Source organism: Neolamprologus brichardi, chromosome 12 (assembly GCF_056152115.1).
Source record: "Neolamprologus brichardi isolate AB-2024 chromosome 12, ASM5615211v1, whole genome shotgun sequence".
NCBI lineage: Eukaryota > Metazoa > Chordata > Actinopteri > Cichliformes > Cichlidae > Neolamprologus > Neolamprologus brichardi.
The window spans coordinates 22,355,436-22,376,020 of NC_142115.1; the positions used below are offsets into that span (position 1 = coordinate 22,355,436).

General features: G+C 38.0%; 1 protein-coding gene across 3 annotated transcripts in view; it reads right to left on the bottom strand.

The window, feature by feature from the left end:
• The window catches only part of pdlim5a (PDZ and LIM domain 5a), a 59,205-nt gene that overhangs the window by 36,285 nt on the left and 2,335 nt on the right, over positions 1–20,585 (bottom strand). For all 3 annotated transcript variants that reach the window (XM_087849176.1, XM_087849175.1, XM_087849174.1), the window contains exon 3: positions 7,747–7,898. In XM_087849176.1, coding sequence (XP_087705302.1) covers positions 7,747–7,898 — 152 coding nt within the window. The remainder of the gene's footprint in view (positions 1–7,746; positions 7,899–20,585) is intronic.

A 20,585-nucleotide genomic window follows, 5' to 3' on the forward strand; every position in this document is an offset into this window, starting at 1 on the left:
TTAGGTTTAGGTCGCATTTCAGCAACAGGTCTTGGAGATCTGGTTAAAATTGAGGGAATTATGAACACAGAAAAGTATCATCAGACTTTGATGCAAATCTGGAAAGCGTCTTATATGAATTGGTGTCATTTTTCAGCATGACAATGATCCCAAACACAATACACAGTGCAAATCAAGAATTTGTCTCGACAGAACCCGGAACTCAACATCATTGAGGCACAGCTTTGAATGTCCTTCAAGAAATCTGGAGAACTATTCCTGAAGAATACTTACAGAAATGACAAGAAAGCTCGCCTAAGAGAGCTCATGCTGTGTTGAAGAATAAATGTGGTCATACTAAATACTGACTTTGAAGCTCATTAGAACTTTTACCTTATATACTGTATTACCATATGTGTCCGCTATAAATCACTGCTGTTATTTCCCATTTTCCTAGGAAAATATGAAGAAATGAAGGGTGGTTCAAGATTTTTGCACAGTACTGTCCATGACAGTGATTCTAATATGATCCTGGCTCTCACTGAACAAATACCTGAGTCTCTTTCAGCTTCTTTCCACTATAAAATCTGATCAATTTCAACACATGTGCCTAAACACTTAGTAGAATTTTTGAGCATACTTTATCTACAGAATACATAATGAGAATTTTGCCTGAAAATGAATTTATATTGCCTAGTCTAGACTGAAAACAGCAGTTAGACCTAAAGCTTAATGTGAGAACTGAAGGAAAACATAACAAATCATGTCTGGGAAAAGTGTGTATTATGTTACAAAACATGTTAATTGCAATTTATTATAGACTCATTTGTAACTATAATTAGAAGTTTATTTTATTTGGAACAAAGCTGCCGATTGTACCGTTTATGTTCTCATGGTGTCTTGCAGCCTGAGATGCACTTATAGTAATTACTCAGCACATACAATATGTAGCTTCTTATTTTTCTCTTTCTGTCAGTCCAGATGATTTTTCACACTGTTCCAGCTGCCTTCCTGGGTATTATTCAACAGTGCTGGCTCGCCTAAGGATGAGTGCTCTTGGCTTACAGTAAGATATTTTTGGCAAATAGCAAAGAATAGTATAAAAAGAAAAGAAAAAAGAGACAGAGTGAAAAAAAAGCAGAGACAGATGAGCATAACACAGTGTTCGTGGCTTGAGAATATCTAGGGGCTAGATTCACAGACCCCTAATATTTTGGGGGGATTTTTTTTGGCAAAAATAAGAGGATATAAAAAAAAAAGACGTACAGAGACAGGTGCATGAAGCTGGTATTAGGATATGAACAGTGAATACGACAAGCCAAGGATGACGGCCATCAGCTTTAGCTGATCTTTGGCAAATAGTACAGACCGGTGAAAGACAGAGACAGGTGAGCCTAGTTTAGCACTCGTAGCTTTGGCAAATAATCAAAGGCGTATAAGTGACAATGGCAGCTGCACAGAGAGAATCTATTAGTACACAGGGTTTGTAAAGAGCTGTGAATTTCTGTAGCTACAGTGCAAGTCTTATAAGTTCTAACACACGGTAATGTGCCATATTTTCACTGTTTTCAGTAGACCTCCATTTTATTTTTTCCTATACATTTTTACTAAACCCTCCCTCTTATTTATATTTGCATTTGAGTTTAAATTGGTGCAACATATAGAATACCTAGCTCTATATTCATGAATTAGGCTGTTAGGTGTTCATGTCTACCATCACCAGAAGCTGCTTAGCATCACCCAACAACCACCTTCCATGATTATTTGCACTCTCTCGCCCACTTTTCTTGTTATGTCTTCACTATGTGCTTGATTTCAATTTCATCTCCGTCTGACTTAAAAAGCTAGAACTTGGATTGATTGTTTCAGTCTTCTGACTTCAAACTGAGAGTTTATATGTTCACATGTTTTTAATCTGTTCAATATGAAACTTCGGTGATGCCTTATTTTCCTGACATTCGCACACAAACACATCATCCGTGCCCCCTTTTTTTGGCTCCAAAACATCTTAGCAATCCAAATGTCAGCATTGCTGCGTTAATCGGCTTATTTTTTGTACCTCCCACCCAATGACAGCTGGGATAGGCTCCAGCACTCCTGTGACACTGAACTGGTTAAGTGGTTAAGAAAATGGATGGATGGAATTTCTAAAACCATGCAATGTTTTTGTAAACAAGGAATCTGATTTTGTCTTTGGGTTTCAAACCCAGAGTCATTCAAACATGCTGTTCTTGTTACGTGGCGGTTCGTTCCAAGTAAGTATGCCATCCATACTGGGTTTCAAGTGTAAGCTAAAAACAGGCAATGCATCATTATATTAAAGTATCAGTGTTGCCCACAAACAGGTAACTGACACTTACTCCCCCAATTATGTAACTCATGCTCTCTCATATGTCTTAGATTTAAGATTACATTGAGATATATAAGTGGTCTGTTGGGAAATGTATTTCTGTTCATTTTAAAGCAATTAAAACGAATCAATTTCACTCCTAGGAGTCGCAATTAACTTCTCTTCACACATCACTGTTCTCTGTGCACATGTGCTTGCTCATGTTTTCTGGACAGACACGTGGCCGTGCACAAGCATTGCCATATCTGGTACAACGCAGGGATTGTGTCTCTGCTTTTCGGAGAACACAACATAAACAAAATGAAAACGTATACTCCATCTCTACGTAAACTTCCCTCACACAACCCCTTCCCTGAGCACAGGCCAAACTTCCAGGCTCAAAATAAATCAGGCAGCTGCTTGAGTTTTATTTTATGTGAGCTCTGTGCATGTATGTGTGCTCGAGTGTGTGTGACTCTGTCTGCAGGGTTTCTGCGCATGGAAGGAGTAGACGATTAGGTGTGCAGACCACTGCTGTTCTCTGTCAATGGAGAATGAGTGTGAATTTATTATAGGGTGTTCAGGTGAGCTAAACATCCCCTTCTGACTTATGTGCATGCTTGTGCATTGTGGGGGAAGGGGTCAGTCCCGCTGTAGTAAAACATCAACAGCACATCTGCAGCAATATCGTGAGACATACAAGAAATCTCATATCTGATTTTGTTTATCTATCCCTTATTAAGGTCTTTTTGTGTGGCCTTCTACATTCATGCATAAGAGCTTTTAGAAAAGTATGTCATGACCCCACCACTATTTAGAAACTCTGCAACAAAGAAAAGGCTTGTCAAACACTGCAATTATCCTGTTTGAGGTGCTTTCAACAGTTGGAGATCGCCATGCTGATTAAAGAAGAAAACAAAATTAACTTAGCACAACACAAAAGCTGCTTTAAATCCTGTCTTCTTTGCATGATCTAAATAATGCAATTGCTGCGTGTTCCTGTGTTGATGTAGGTACATCAGGTCAACTGTGTTTCATTTTCTCTGCCCTAACAATCTCATCGGGGCCTTGACACTGTGCCATTACTAGAGAAAAACATTCAAACACACACATGAACGTGGGTCCATTAAATAGTCAAATGGGCTTCGAAAGGACTTTACTGTGGGGAATAAACCATTTAGCCAGACACTGGCAGTCGAAGTGCGTAACAGTGAAATACAAAGGTGGTTTTGTTGAGGCACGGGGTAATTGGTTGAAATGAAGAGTTTAATCCTTTGGTGTTCCTTTACAGAAAATAATGATATCGCTAAAGAGGTGAATTTAAGTGCTGAAACGTATTACACTTCACCAGTGGGACCCCTTCAGGACAAAGCCATCACGCAAGAAGGAAATGTCCTTCTGCCTTAGTCATTTCTAAAACAACAAAGTCTAACTACATTGTCTTACCTTTTCCTTCCACCCTGCATTCAAACCTCTAGTTCAGCACTACTGTTCATTCTTTACACCTTCCTCAACCTACCCTACTTTATCCTGTCTTCCCTCTTTAATGCCTTCCTCTGGCACCTATCCCTGCTTTTAAAGAAAGACTCATGAATCAAGCTGCCACAAATTAGTCAGCGGAGAGAAAAATAAGCTACACCTATTGTAAGTGCTTCAGTCACTTAGAATGCAGAAGCTACGTTACACAACCACATATGGCTTCTATCATTTGTAATTCTAAATGTTTAGAAATATTAGTAAATGTTTCCGCTTTGGACTGATGGTCAAACACAACAAGGAGTTTAAAGATGTCAGTTAGGATTCGGCAAAGTTGTGTTGTGTCCACAACCAATAGACTCCGTGATTAATCGAGAAACTATTTTACAGATTGCAACCCTGTAAATTGAAAGGAGTGTACCAAAACCCAACCAACCATTTCTCTGAAAGTCTATTTGCGTTCATGCGTGGTATGTGTGTGAGTGTGCTATGCACACATGTGCGCCACATGTCTTCCCCACAATAAAACAGCCCATTTAGCAAACAAGATATTGGGTGTTTTTATTGGTCTCATCAACCGGGATTCAGTTTGACGCTGGAGATAAGAACGGAAAAAACGATTCATTGAAAAAAAAAAGAAAAGAAATGAAAAACAAACTCCCAGAAACTTGGCTGCATTTTTTTTCCACAGCTGTGCGTATCAAATCCTAGTATAGTTTTATAGAGATATATGAATCTAAACAAGGAGTAGTGACGTTTCAACATTCTCGCCTGGTGACATTACGCAAGGTGAATTATGTCTTAACTTGCAAGCAAAGATCTCAGGTAAACAGTGATGAAGAATCAGTCTCCATCTCTGTTTAGGTGTTGTGTTTTCTCATTTTCAGCCTTTTCTCTTTCTTTTCAGTGTCTCTACCAAGCTTTCTCAGCAGGAGTGCAACAAAACCACTGGTTCTGTTTAACAAAAGGCCATCAAGCCTCCAAAGATCGAGAACCAAAAGTGTGTTTTGAAAGCTATTATTCATATAACAATACAAAGTGCATTCCTAGACCAGAAAAACAAATCAGGCAAAGACTGAAGCTTTAAACAAACAAACACTAGATTTATACTCACTTTTGTCAGCATTCACTAACTCAGGGAAATTAATTTTTTCAGTCTGCCATTAAAATATAAAAGGATAAACAAAAACCTTCTTAAAGATTGGATTAAAGATTTAAATGATGTTTAAAAGTCTGCAGAACTGATCACCCACATTGTGATAAGGTAGCAGACCCACAGCAACGTAACTGAATTCAAACCGAGGGAGATATGCCCAGCTGCAGCTGAATATAATCGGCTCCTTGTGCAGAGATGAAAACCACAAAGTATGACTTCATTTACATTTACAATAAAACATCAAACTTCAGTACGTCAAGACTTGACAAAAGTACTCTAGTTAATCCCTTACTTAAGAACTTAGCAGTAGTCAGTTTCTTTCTACAAAGTACAAAGCCACTACGTTATAACATTTTTAGCAAGAAAAACTGATCAAAAAGTGCTGATAATACTAATCTTTCACCTGTTGCTCATTCTAGAGATTTTTACTTTTTTCTTTATGCACAGGGTTATTCATTTGAACTTTTCCAGCTGGCTCAACTTTTTCTTGCTCTGATCAGTTTAAAGTGATTGATCTGAGCTGGGATAGACGGAACAGCAAGAAATTTCCACTGATGTTGTTTTGGCACCTGCTGCTTGCCATTTTGGCACTGCTTGCTTCACTGTAATGTTTTCCCCCCAAGAAATAAAGAAACTCTCACAGACAACTAAATGAATGTTCGTGTGTGATGATTTCCCTGGTAACCATGGTATTTGCATTCATGCATTTACAGTTAATAAATCCCAGTTCTGTTCCAGCTTTTTACTGGATGAAGAGGTCAGTCAGTGCCAGGATAATTTGGCTCTTTATATTTGCCATCCTTAAAAAAAATTTTGTAGCCTGGACATATTTAGCTTCATGTCAATTTAACAGCCTTGTAGAGACAACTTTACTTTTACAGCTTTTCTCTTCTTGTTCTTCACACATCTGCTGTTCATCTCTTCTCCACACCCACCTCTTTATTTGGAAAACGAATAACAAGCAGTCTCCCATTCAAAATACACACATACAGACACCACATGCATTGTTGTATCACCGCACTGCTCTCATTCCTTTTGCTCTTTGACCCAGTGACAAAGCCAATCAAAATGTGTGGTCAAACAGGAAAAAAAGGAACGACGAATGGGCGATAACCTATAAACGCTAACAGAAACAAGGGACTAGACTGGTTCTTTCCATTATTCATGCAAACCCATTAAAGATGGACCACATGTTGACCCAGGGATGAAACATTTTGAACACAGACTACGTCAATCAAAGGGCCAGTTAATGTCAGCCATCAAACACAGAGAAACCCAGACACTCTGATTTTATTTCTCATGGTAAACGGTGTTTGGAGAAGGAACACAAATTGCTGTCAATCTCAAATGAACTGTCCCCAAAGATATCCTCTAATCGCGCAGCTTTCATAATAAAATACGGCCACATGTTTTTTACCACTGGTAAAATTAATGATACTCGATATCATCCAGCTGCGTGGTAGTTAATAGCTGAATGGTGTGTTTTAACATGCTCTCTAACAACAACAACTTGTGGTCCCATAAAAATGTTATATGCTGGAAGATCTCTTAACCTCGGGTGCAGTAACTTCTTGATTGCTTGCTGCTATGAGCGTTGTCTGTCCAGTCTGACAGTGTCTTGACTAATCTGTATGTAACTGTCAGGGAAATCAGTCAGTGAGAAACCTATCGTGGTGTTTTATCAGTTTGCTGAGAGATTGGAGGATATATTCTAAACAAACTTTAAGGCAAGGATAGAATGACAGCTACCGCTTCCTGCAAAATAATTTTGGTTTCAGCTTCAGTGGCTTCCATATCGTTGTCAGGAAAACCTTGCGACTTGCCCCAAGCCATCCATCTTAGCCAAGTGTTATTCTAAGACCTGTTTCTCTCATCATAAAATAGAACTAGATCGTGAATCTCTGTTGCTCACACTGACACACATGCACACTCGCTAGCCCACACTCTGTCCTTGAGAAGCGGAAAGCCTTATAATATTAGTGTGTGTGCTCTCCACCACTCAACCAAAAGTAAACATCTATGGTCTGTCATCATTTGGACACAAATTAGATGACATCCTGTGTTAGGCTCACATAAAGTGAGGGGTGAAAAAAAAGGAAAATGACCAAGAGAGGACTGAATGTAAAATCTGAATTGAGTGAGAGGCAGAGATGCAGAGGCACAAATAAACACGCAAACAAACAAACAAAAAAAGGTTAGCATTTCCCTCTTCACCGTTAATCGAAAAGTACAAGTGTAAAAGCCCTGAATATCTCACTGGGCTTAAATAAAAAACACACATATGCCTACAAGTGCTGCCAAAAAACAGACAATTTGAACCACATGAGATCCACTATGATCTAGACGCACTGATACACACACACACTACAACAGAAATTCTTGAGATAATTCAGCTCCGATGTACAGGATTCCACCAGACAGTGAGGAGTAAGCCTTGGGGGAAGAGGTGATGGGCCACATGTTGATGCTCTCCATGCGATTTTAGCTCTCCCGCTTCCCTTCAGGGGACAAGCGATCAGGCAGAACTAATGGCGTCGCTGTGTGTTAGAGCAAGATTATCTCCTACGACAACAGTGAAAATCTGCCTGGATGCAGGATGTCTGGGGTTGAAAGGGGAAGCATGGACCTTAAATCTGATGCACAACTGGGTTGTTTGGGACTAACTGAAAGGGAGTGCGCGGATCCTGTGTTGTCATGGTGATAAATGTCTACCCACTCAGGTTCACGCATTAAATCATTTCAAGGTGATGTGGCTAGGGTTTGGCTTAACAACTTCAGACACACAGAGCGTGAGGTCATGGCTTACTTCTGCAGAGTGAGGCTGAGGTTGCCAGTGCAGCTCTTGATTTTGTTCTGGGCCTCCAGGTGGTTCATGCCGTCCGTGGAGATGCCATCAATGGAAAGAACCATGTCTCCAACAGCAATACCACCTTTCGCTGCCTTTCCGCCATCCGTCAGCTGCAGAAACACAAAAACCACAAGCAGCATGAATTGCTGGAAATATCGGGATTACTGAGCTGGCCGGTGGGTCAAGGTGATGTCGGATGTCCACATTCAGCCTGTGTTTATCAGAGGATTTATGGATCTCTTCTATTGCATGACTATTTAGAGAAAAATAATGAAAGACCTAGGTTCTGCACCACATGATGGAGGGTCTACTTTAGGCTCACTGATGTGTTTTTAATAGCAGGAGCCTGCAGGATTAAATTACTTTTGTGTGTTCTTTATTGTGTGCTGTCTTAATGGCCTTGCAGCTTGTTAGAGAAAAGAGTTCAAAGGTTCTCAACCACAGTGTAAAAAAAAGAAAGAATGAACATGGCTGTTTATCATTTAAAGATATTTGTTCTTATTCATTTTTAATGCCTGCTCTATACATTACAGTAGGTATGCGAGTTGGGAACATGCCACGAATTGATAATGCAAGAAGGTATTTACAGCTTAGAGCAAACAGAATCAGTGTAACACAAAGGTTTGTGGTATGATATTGTGATATCTGCCTCTTTGAACAAAAAAAGGAGCTAAATTTTACACTTTCTTAAGCACTACTGTGCAATAAAGATGAAGTAAAGTGAATTTAGTGTCAGTAAAAAGCAATAACGCAATTATCCCCCATGCAAAATGTTGTTAAAAAGGTGACAAACAGATAATGGGACACTCCGTGGTGTGCACATACCATTTTTATGGGCTTTGAGGAAACAGTAATTATTAGCCAGACATTTCTCACTTTACACGCATCATAAAATTTACATACACGTTTCTCGTCTCCATGTTTCAGTGTATTCCTTCATCTTCAAGCTACACCTTAAATATGTAAACAGTCTTTAATCACTCCGCTCTGGAGGAAGTTGGTTAATTTGAAACAGATTCAAGCAAAAAAACAAAAAACAATGATCTGGTACTGAATGTCCTTCTGCTGTTCAAATGGGCTTCAACATACACAGGTGCATATTTTGTAAACAAGCTAAGCATTTAGCATGCACATAAATCAGCTTAACGCCACATGAAAATATAATCAGATCATTTGGTTGAGCGTCTAATTATACATTCTTGATTTTTCATGGACTGCGCACAGTGCTGCCTGTTCCTTTCTGATACATTTCAAATTATGTGTTATGTGCTGTTATGTAAGAGAGTGTACATACTTTACCAGGGACAGATTAACTTAAATGTACTTTTACACACTCATGGAAAATGAACAATCTAATATTTTTATTAGCAGTGAAATATTGTATATGATGATTTTTGAAAATTACTGCTTCTCTGACCAAAACATTTTCTAAAAACTGAGCATGAAGGTACTTAAAAATATTCAATTCACAATCTACATAAAAATATTGATAAAATTTTTAATTCTAAGCAACTAAATTAAGCAACTAGCTTTTTGTAAGTTCTGTTGTTAATTATATGGGACTGAATAGCAACGCCTTGCAGATGTAGTTCTGTCCATTATTGGTCACACAGAGGCTCTAAGTGTGCCCAAAGTGGAGTGAGGTCATTTGTTTCTTTTGACACCACACAGACCACTTCCCTAACAGCACACACAAAAAAGCACACTTTTGTAGAAGATTCTTAAAAACAAATGCGTCTCCTGCTCCCTGACTATATATCACTTCAAGTGTAGAATGACAGTCAAGGATAGGACAGTGTAATATGGGTTTAACTGTGTTTCCTTTGCCTTTATCTTTGTCTCTCGCTCTCTCACAGACACACAAGCACACACAAATACAGACAGACACAAGCAGGGCTAATAAAAGAGGCTCTGCACCCGGATTAGCGTTAAGGCTCTGCGGCCCCAACCTTTTATAGTTATATTAGCTCAACACACGCAACATCACTCAACACCGCTCACTAGCACAGAGGGCAGGAAGAAGAGCATAACGAGGGATTGACATAACGTTGATTAAACTGGTATGGATGGCAAGGAAGGGAGAAAGAGAAGGAAAAGAAGAAAATGCCACCGAGTAGATATCATGCTGCATGTTTTGACCCATTTCCAGGGGTGTGTTCCAGCTAACCACTCTGGCACTGTTATGGCCCAAATGCTCACCACAAAATGTGCTATTATATGTTTTCCCCAATTAGTGCTAAGGTCCTCCCCCCCCCTACCCACATAAATTCCTTCTCCACATACAAACACAAAACATGGCTCTGTTTCTTTCAGAGTAAAAGTTACCTGTTTCCATACAACCGCCTTGAATTGATTTTAAAGCTACTCCATAAACAGTAAAGATTTTTGTGAAGATTATTTATTTCGCTTGTATGAATTTATCGTGTATGTCTTAAATCCACATGTCTGAAGCAATTATTCATACCGGTAAGAAATCCTTTTGCAAAGGCAAACATTTGTTCGAAATTAATACGAAGAAAATCTTTCAAAGCTCAAAGTCGTCTCAATGTTTATATCAAAGAAAGTGAAACGCATCCAAGAAAATCAGACACAGAAATCCAAATAATCTATCCGTGCAATAAGTCAAGTACTTGGAGACCGCCAGGTTATTTGATTTATGGCTCTGTTGCTTTGGTCATGACAGAAAACAGCAGCTGTAACACTTCAGATCTAACACAAATATGACACACACATGCATTACACCACTGTCAAAAGGAACAATGCTTCAGTTGACAGGGAATGCTGAAAACTTGAAATGTGCTTTCTATAATCTTTTCTCTGAGAAACCAGTACAAAAGCCGTATCCACCATAAAAATGGCAAAACAGCTTGCAACAGCAGTGCCAGTGACTTTTCTTTTCTGTTTGGCCCAAAGATTGAGCCACTGATGTCAGCGGCTATGGGAGAGGCTGTTACAAAACTGTAAAAGTTATCTAACACTTAGCTGTGTTTTATATTATTTCTAAACATATTTGTTTTTTAACTCCATGTCTACGTATTTAGGGTGGTGTGGAAACCCTCATAGTTCAAGTGGCAAAAAGAATTTGCCTTTAAGTGTTTTTTTTTCTTCAACAAATCAACAGACACTATTGTGCAAAAGTCACCCCTCATTACTTGTTGCTTCCAAGGAGCCAGACTTTCTTGTAATTTTTTAAAAATTGGTCTTGAGCAATAGTTCTGCAGACCTTTTTAAGGTCTTAAGGTTTTTCTTTGGACGTTGGCTAATTTTTTCACTCAATTTCAGCCCTACCTTGTTCCTGTTTTTCAGAGGATTTTTTTCTTTCTTTTTGTTAGATTTAACACTGACCTATGAATCATTCAAGCATTCAGGGACCAACTCAAGGAATGAACCAGTCTTGTGTCTACTCATAATAGACAACTTAGGAAACAACCACTTTCAAATGATATCTTCAGGAAATTTGTTACTTGCAGCCTGTTTTAAAAACACACAATTTGTTGGAATTTCTTTATTTGAATCTATGGAAAAATGTCAAGACAACACAGACAGATATAAAATAACTATTAGCACAAAACTTCAAACTTCCATGTGTTTCTTAGCATGGTGTGCAGTCTGTCCTTAAAAAAACTGAAAAAACTGTGGTGGTGGACAAGTGGAGAACAAAAGAATTGACAGGTCTAAAAACAGCCATCTACAGGAGATCAAGAGTACCGTATTATTCAGACTGTAAGGCGCATCGGATTAAATGATTTGAGAATTTGAGAAAATTAAAGGTGCACCCTATAGTCATACAGAAATACGGTGTGTGAAAAAAATATGAAAAATGCAGCAATGACCTGACAGGACCTGAGAGATGTGTCTGCATCAAACCATCATCAGTGGAAACACACAATGGAACACTATCAGTGATGGATCGAGGTGACTGTTGTCTTGGTTTGGCACTATATAAATACATTGAACTGAATTGGACTGGCCTCCCCAGAGCCCAACCTGAACAATAATGAAGCAGTGTGGGGTCATGTTGATAGAGAAAGTAACAAAAGGCAGCCAATAGTTATTTGAATGTCCTTCAATAACACTGGAAAACTATGAGTAAAATCAGAAGAAGAGCCTTTAGCTTCCAGGCCACCTTCTGTGGAAGCAGCTGCCAATTCAGGACACAGACACACTCTCTACTTTCAAGATTAGGCTTAAAACTTTCCTTTTTGATAAAGCATATAGCTAGGGCTGGATCAGGTGGCCTACACTGCTGGGATCCTCTCATAATGAGTGTTTGCTTCTTCACTCATCTTTTTTCACTCGTGTATTCATACATCACTTTACATTTAATTAGTTATTATTCATTTCTGGCTCTCTTCCACAGTGTACCTTTGTCCTGTCTTCTTCTCCTTCCCCCCTACCAGTCACAGCAGTTAGCAGCCCCTCCTTGAGCCTGGTTCTGCCAGAGGTTTCTTCCTTTTAAAAGGGAGCTTTTCCTTCCCACTGTCGCTAAAGTGCTTACTTGTGGGGCTCATCTGATTGTTGGGGTTTTCTCTGTTAAACGTTGGTATTTTTGAACATGATTCAATAAGTTGCTGTTGTTATTTTCCTAGCAAAATATAAAGAAATGAGAGGCGGCTCAAGACTTTGCACTGTGTGTGTGAAATCCAGCTGCCTTACTAAATATTCATTCAAAAGTACAGGGGTCAGTATTTGTGTCATCACTGTTCCAAAACAATGAGAAACACACATGCCGTGTCTCCTACGAACTTGCTCTTATGCTTCCAGCGATGTCAGGTTTCAACACATATGCTGTCTGATTTAAGTGCTTAAAAAATCTGGTTTCAACACATAGCAATAAGAGCTTACTGGAGTGCCGCAACATTGTCTGCTTTGAGCACACACTGACCATTTTGAGTGCTTTGAACAATGCCTGCTTTCAGCACAAGTAGTGACAAAGATGACAGGCAGATGGTTCGCATCACACTCTCTGAGAGCTTGAGACACAAATACTCTGTAACTCGAACATACACAAAGCTGCTTCCATATGGGAGCCTTCAGTACTGACCTATTTTCCTTCAATTTTGCTGCTTCAGTACTGGAACTTATGTTATCTTTTAGTAATGTCATGACAAGAAATTACCCTTCACTCTATATATTGTTTTACTGAAGGTCTTTTAAAAATTATTATTATTATTATTATTATTATTATTATTATTATTATTATTATTATTATTATATTATTATTATTATTATTATTTATTTTATTGTCCACTTATTTATAATCAATATTTATTACCATATGTTGAGACAGTATGTTTGTTTTTTTTAATATATTTTTGTGCATAAAGTCCACTTAGCAGCAAGTTTGGCATATCCTCCAACAAAAGTATAAGGGCAACAAGAGTTTGATTAGTTGTATTACCACATCAAGAATATCTTTTCCTTTGCACTGCCTGTTTATATCAGACTTCTGCATGAAAACAAAAGGAGTCAATGCTTAATATCCACTCTTCTCATTACTATTACTTACACAACTTAAAATCCCAGTTTTTCTATTATTCTACAGCCAGTTATTTTCCTTTAAATGCCACTGTACCAACATTTGCAGAAATCTACTTAGGCACTACTACCAAGGTATTTCTCCTGCTAATAATTTTTCCTGCTGGATTTTTTCCTAAAATGAAATATATAAAAATTATTTGATTAATGTATTTTTTACACTGCAGTGAATGAGGACTGGAAAAATTGTACCCTTCAAAAAATATGAATCTAACAACACAGAAAACAGGAACGATAATAATGAAAACGTTTGTTAAGCACAAGAAAAGTGAAGAGTCAGACAGAGTAATAGCAACAGATATCTCCATGAGAGATTCACATAAACAGAAACAGAGAGAGGTTTACACAAAGAAAGAGGAAGATTAATAAAGTGCAAGGTCAGCCATCATGTCAGCCTACTTGTATGGCCCAATCAGTAACAGGTAGTAAACTGTGAGGCAATGTTTCATTCGCAGCTTATGGCCCTGAATAAAGTAAATCATGTAGGTTTGTCAGCAGGATCTTGAAATTTTATGAAAAGGAATCTGGTATTCATCTGACAAAATCCACTGGTCTTCGTCAGCTGTTACGAGTATTAGATTCGACTTGATTTGGCTTCAGACGGGTGCTGGCAAACTCACTCACTGGGGTTAGAAGTTGAGTCACTGAAAATAGCAACGGATAAAAGAATCTAAAGCCACAACATCACTGAAGTATAGAAATATACACATTAGGGGCAATCGTGGCTCAAGAGTTGGGAGTTCGCCTTGTAATCGGAAGGTTGCCGGTTCTAGCCCCGGCTCAGACAGTCTCGGTCGTTGTGTACTTCACCTACCGCCTACTGGTGATGGCCAGAAGGGCCGATGGCGCGATATGGCAGCCTCGCTTCTGTCAGTCTGCTCCAGGGTAGCTGTGGCAACAACTGTAGCTTGCCTCCACCAGTGTGTGAATGTGTGTGTGAATGGGTGGATGACTGGGTGTGTAAAGCGCTTTGGGGTCCCTAGGAGGGACTAGTAAAAGCGCTATACAAATACAGGCCATTTACCATTTACCATTTACTACACATAAACATCAACATAACCCCCTGAAAATGAATTAAGTATGAATATTTCACACAAATATTAGACTATAAAATTGCAAGTAGAAGTAGAATAGACAAGGTTATATCAGATTGAGTTCCCACTGAACTGTAGTGCAGTCACACTGGCAAAACCCACAAAACACATTATACATAAATAACTATCAAGCTTTGGACATGAGGTCTGTCGTGCTTGCAATTAAGCAGCGTCCCTAGTTAGCACAAGCTGACTGATGTGGGTTCATGAGTATTATTAAAATTCAGTTGTGCTCTTTTGATTTGATTGTGTACAGAAAAGTGGAAGCCAAGCTATTAATCTGTTATAGGTTTTTATCATAATTACAACTGTAGCATGACTTTGCTCGTACTGAAAAGAATGCAAAAATTGGTTTGCTTTACATTGGTGCTTTAGTGCCATCTGTAGATCCCCAAAAATTGTAATGGCCCAGTGGCTCTAAGAGTTCAGAGAGACTGGAACTGAAGAAAAGCAAATAGAAAAATGCGTGTTTGACCTCTCAGACCCACCGTACCAATTATTCACATGAAGAAAATACCAGCTATGTTGATGCAGCATCAACATAGTTTAATAGATCAATCCAACATATGACAGATCAACAGCTCCAAAAGATATATCTTTTCAAGTAAACTGGGTGAAAAAATTAGTAGAAGTAGACGAGTAAGGCTAAAAAAAACTGTACACACCAGGTAAACCCAGACAGTGGGACACAATATTCTTCCTGGAAAGCATTAAATATGTCATATTTATCAGTTTCATTGTAAATATTAGGGGACATTTAAATGGAATGAAGTGAGGATTTATAAACCCATGAAAACCATATAATATAAAGCTGCACTTTGCTAAACCAATCACGAATAAGCTAGCTTTCACAACCAGCCTCATTAGGAAGACTGTCATGGCAGAAAGGACATTGAAAGGGCAGGAACTGAGCTATATGAACCCAGGACCAGATTTATTTAGTCCCATATGAATTTAATATTTAAGATGCCCTTCTTTAGCTATTTTGCAATTAATCTAATAACCTTGATTTATGTAACAGATATAATTTGTTTAATATGTTTGCTACAGTCAACATCTGATAAAATCTGGGAAAACATTTATTGTTGTGTGCATCAACTGGGTTCTGGGAATAGAGACTTCTTGTTTGTAACCCATGAGCTTCAAGAATCACAGCCACACATGTCATTAAGAGGGAATCAGGCATTAGGAAGACCATGAATCACACAGAGAGACAGAGTTGGTGCTTTGGGACATAACTCTTTTCTCAGAAAAACATCAAATCAGCTTAGTGTATAATATACTAACCTTTAGATTGTGTTTGTACACTAAGATATGCAGAACAAGTCTATAAATCTATGTAGGAAAAGACTAAGAGTCTAGGTTCCCAGTACATTGTCCAAGCAAAGCTTAACAAAAGCCAAAGAGAACAGACAGATACTGCTGTTACACCAGATGTTTTCTTGTGCTTCTGTCAATCTTTACAGTCAACCAATATTAATCTGAATAAACATGATCCAGTCAGGTGGCCAGCATCCTGAGAGGAAGGCAAAAAGGGCATGACGGGTTTAGCAGCTACTGTGGAAAACACATTATAGCCACAATGGGTTATTCTAGTCTCTTCATTGTGTGAATTCACTGCAGTGTGTTATGATTTGGCTATGCTGTTCTAAGGGCTCATAAAAGTCTTCTTTTAGTCTGTTAAACAGTCTACTGTTTGCAATATTAACGTGTTTTGAAAAAAAAAATTGTAATACATTACCACTTCATGGCAAAGAAATAAGTTAATCCGTTACTGGTGAAGTCAGAAATGTTATTGTAAGGTCAGCAATAGATTCACATATCCTAACATAGAAGAACGATGAGCATATTTTCTAAACATGACATGAAACGCATATCAGCATGTGGTACAAGTGACATCATAACTGGTGACATCATAAAAAGCCACGATAAGCAAATGCCAAATATTGACAGGAAACATAAAATTTCACGGATTTTAATGAGAGTAAGATTAATTCTCACACTGCTGGGACTACAGAAAAATCTAATGTGTAACAGTTTTCAAATATAGCATTTTCCAACTCACACCCAAACACATACATACTGACAGATTGATTTATGGAGGGCAAATGATAAGTTGTTGATTCTGGCTCTGGGACTATTTAGCTAAGATACTCAGAGGGAAGCATGGGAATTGTTTTGATTAAGACAGATTTAAGCGTTATTAAGTCGTTTGGAGGAGCTGTCAACAGGCTCGTGAAGTTTGTTATGAAAGATTAAGATGAGAAATCTCAGCATTACAGGGTTAAGACCAGAGGCTTGCAAGGCTTGGAAAGACCGAGGTAACTTCAGTTTCAGCCTTGGGTTTTTCAAAGCTTACCTCATTGTTCTATGCTGGCTCCTGGGAGTTTTTAACACTGCCAAGGCTGGAGCTACAAGGATGAAGCTAAAATTGTCTTACACTGTCTTTTACTTCCAATGCCACATAAAAAAATACTAAATAACATTTTATTTATTGATGGTTGCAGCTTGCACACAGCTGTCTTTCTAAGTAAGTAAATGAAGATTCCTTCCCAGTCTTCTTTACCAATGAGCTACAGACTATCTAATTGTGACTCTACTGCTACAAGATGCTAGTAGCACCATTATATTGACCTAGCATAAGTAAAATGTAAGCAAAAAAGTAGCCTAGGTGGTGCTTCCCCTGGAAATTTTAAGCTAAAGTAGAACATAACTGCTTAATATTATTATTATTATTATTATTATTATTATTATTATTATTATTATTATTATTATTAATAATAATAATAATAATAATAATAATAATAATAATAAAACTGAAATTGAAAAATATTTTCCACCTGGGATGTTGTGTCTTGGGTGTTTTTTTCCCCACCAGCTGCTTAAATCTTTTATTTACCGTCATGTAAAGGAATCTGTCATTTCTGTCCATTGTTTTGCTTTTCCTATCATTTTAGAGTCTAACTAGCAAGTGCTCCATTGATGCTCAATTGAGTCATTTGTTTACTTTTAGCTCACATATCACAAACTGCCACCTTGCATAGCTTGGTTGTTCTCAACTGTGTGTTTTTTTAGACAAGTGGTTTTGCACACTTTTCCTGCATTTGTTGCAAATTCTCTGCTTTATTGGAAGTTGTTTAAGTAGCTCACTTTTTACTAAGTCATCAATGAGGTGTGCAACACCATATGTATACTTCATATAACATTGATATTGTGACATTGCACTTTGATATCACATAAAAATACTGGTTTTATTGTGATTAACTGATAGGTTTCTCGATAATGCTGTCTTAATAACTCAAGTGTTTACACAATCAGCATCTTTTTGCCAACTTTCCATCTTGGCTTTTACTCCAACATTTGTGTTGTTTAAATCTTTTTGTAGTTACCATTTATCACATTTGCTTAGAATAATAGTTTTTTTTTGTGAGAAATTTTTGGTTCAGTTTGACTTTCATGTTAATGGATAGATAAATATGCTTATATATAGATTTGCAGCTCTGCTTTATCAGCCAGGGCAGTTTGGTTTGGTAACAAAAATACATCTTGGGTATGTTGAACTTTCTCGATAGTGCAGGCCCCTGGTGATGATGTGAGTTTAAGAACAAGTCATGTAGGAGGAAGACATTAAATCAGGAATAGGAGGAAGGGAAGAAAGACAGAAACTATGTATAGAACTAAAACGCCTTTGAAATAGACCCATCCCTGTGGTCAGCTGTTATCATCGCCTGTTGAAAAGCATCTCTAGGGAAGCAGGAGGCAGCCATCACTGATTCAATTCCAGGAACTGCATTCTTCCATGAAAAGGTTTTATTATAGATTGGCTGTCTACTCATTTTGATGTACTCACTGTACAACTAGAATCCCGCTATTTAAGCATTATGATAGAAGGATACACTCTGTTAGACCAAGCATATCCAGTTACATATTTCTAACATACATATATATATATATATGTGTGTGTGTGTGTGTGTGTGTGTGTGTGTGTGTGTGTGTGTGTGTGTGTGTGTGTGTGTATTTGGCACACTCTACAAGGTGTAATATACTTTTACACCTTGTAGAGTTTTGCCAGTACTATAGACACTCTTCAGATTGCTATGTTTATCTAGTGCATATACACAAAGATGGCATACACACACTGCCAGTCGTTTCACACCATTACTATAGTAATGTGCAGGAAAGAAGAAGACTTCTACTAAAAAAATACAATATAAAAATGAGATAATCGACACACAATACACTGCTGTATAAATTTTGTTCACAAAAAAGGAGGGAAAATCTATCCTAGCATTGCTTTTGTATTTGTTGTGTCTTTGTGATCCCACAAATGCAGTAAGTACAGCTTGAAATAGGGGTACAGCTCTGTGACCAGTCTTCCTGTTAAGTGGGTGTGTTTGTGAGGGCAGACCTGTGAGATGATGTATCTATTCTTAGAGGCTTAATGCATCTCCTCTCCTGGGTTGCTTTCCCTTAAATTATTTTAGCAGTGGATTCTGTAAATGGACTACCCTCGGAAAGGTTTAAATATTTATTCTCTGAGTTGTAAATTTAACTGGGAATAGTACCATTGGTAGGTATTTCTGTCTCTTCACATCAATAAAAGAAGTAAATGGATTTTCCAGTAAATGGGTTTAATTGGGTTTGCTTGAGATTTTCCACAAGCTATTTTCTCCAAAATCCTTTCAGCGAGATATCTATTAGATATCTGAATCCAAATGTTTGCTATACAAAAGAGCAAGGTAGTCCAGTTCTTATATAAACAGGCATGTAACCATAATGATACAGCTTCCATTACTCTCTTTAAGCATATAAACAGATACTCGTTGGGCTCAACCATTCACTCTTACTGAAATCCATTTCAAATAACGGAATAGGGATTCACATTAGCAACACTGTAAATAAGGCTTATACTGCCCAGTTGTGCATTACAGTGTATGACAATTATTTAGAAAATAAATAATATTGGAAAGGTGCAGCAAGCTACACATAAATGTACTTGAGGAGTATGCTGCAACCCATGTTTTTCACACTTTCTGCATGTATCTAAACCTCCTTCTTGCAATCTCCAGACATGTCAAAAAGGGAAGCCATTGTAAAGTGTTTCACTGGTCTTTAGTAGAGCAGCACCATCAGTCTCAGCCCCTTATAAAACTGTTTTTAAACACTAGAAAAGAAAAAAAAGGTATAAGAAGATGTGAAGACAAGTTGCATAAACAATAGCTAATGGGCAGAAACCTCAAGACATACATGCCATGATGCAATGGTGGTACTATTGAATACTGGTACTTTTTACATCTACAGAGTGCCATAAATTAAACAAACTGTATATTCACATGCTTATAGAGCTTAGCAACAGCAGCTGCAAGAGTAACTATGGTCTGGCAGTTGTGCAGGGTTCTCTAATAACCCATACTCTGTGGTCTCCTCTCAGAACCAGCTCTATGGTTAGATTGGCAGAGAGTAGTATGTGTGTGCACTGGTATATATGTTTATGTGTCAGTAATAGGCGGTCAGAAGCACTGCCCTTATTGTCATAGACCCAGTTTAACAGAGCTGATTAGATTAAGAGTTGCATGGATTCTAAAACGAATGACTACAAACTGTACGTCCACATCGAGTGAGATAAGGGTTACATAAGAACATCTAACAAAGTGAATTAGGAAGCACATAGATTTAAATAACAAGAGAGAAAAACAAACAGGAAGTTATAGAGAGGTATGATACAAATCAAAGGGTCAGACAAGCACATGTAGATAGATGACCTGCTGAGTGACACGTGTTTGACTGCCTGCCATCACTTCTTCAAGTTCAGCTTGTGTAAACTGTGTGCAGCATTATTTACGTGCACTGAATACCACCTCCCATACCCCACCCCCCATCTCCACCTCATCTCTGCTAATCTGCATTTATCTGCTTTTAGAGACACAAAGCTAAATAAGGAGCCCACTTGAGTCAGTTTGAGTATTCCCAAGTCTTTTACAATTTATTGGTATTTGTAGGATTCAGACAATAGTTGTTTCACACCTTTTTAAGAAAATCTCAACATCAAAGCAATCTCAAAAGAAGGAAAATAACGAAACAAGCTCGCAAGGCATCTTAAATTGTTAAATCACACAACTTTCACTGTGATGTTGGAGTAAAGGTCAAACGGGATTGTCAATTATT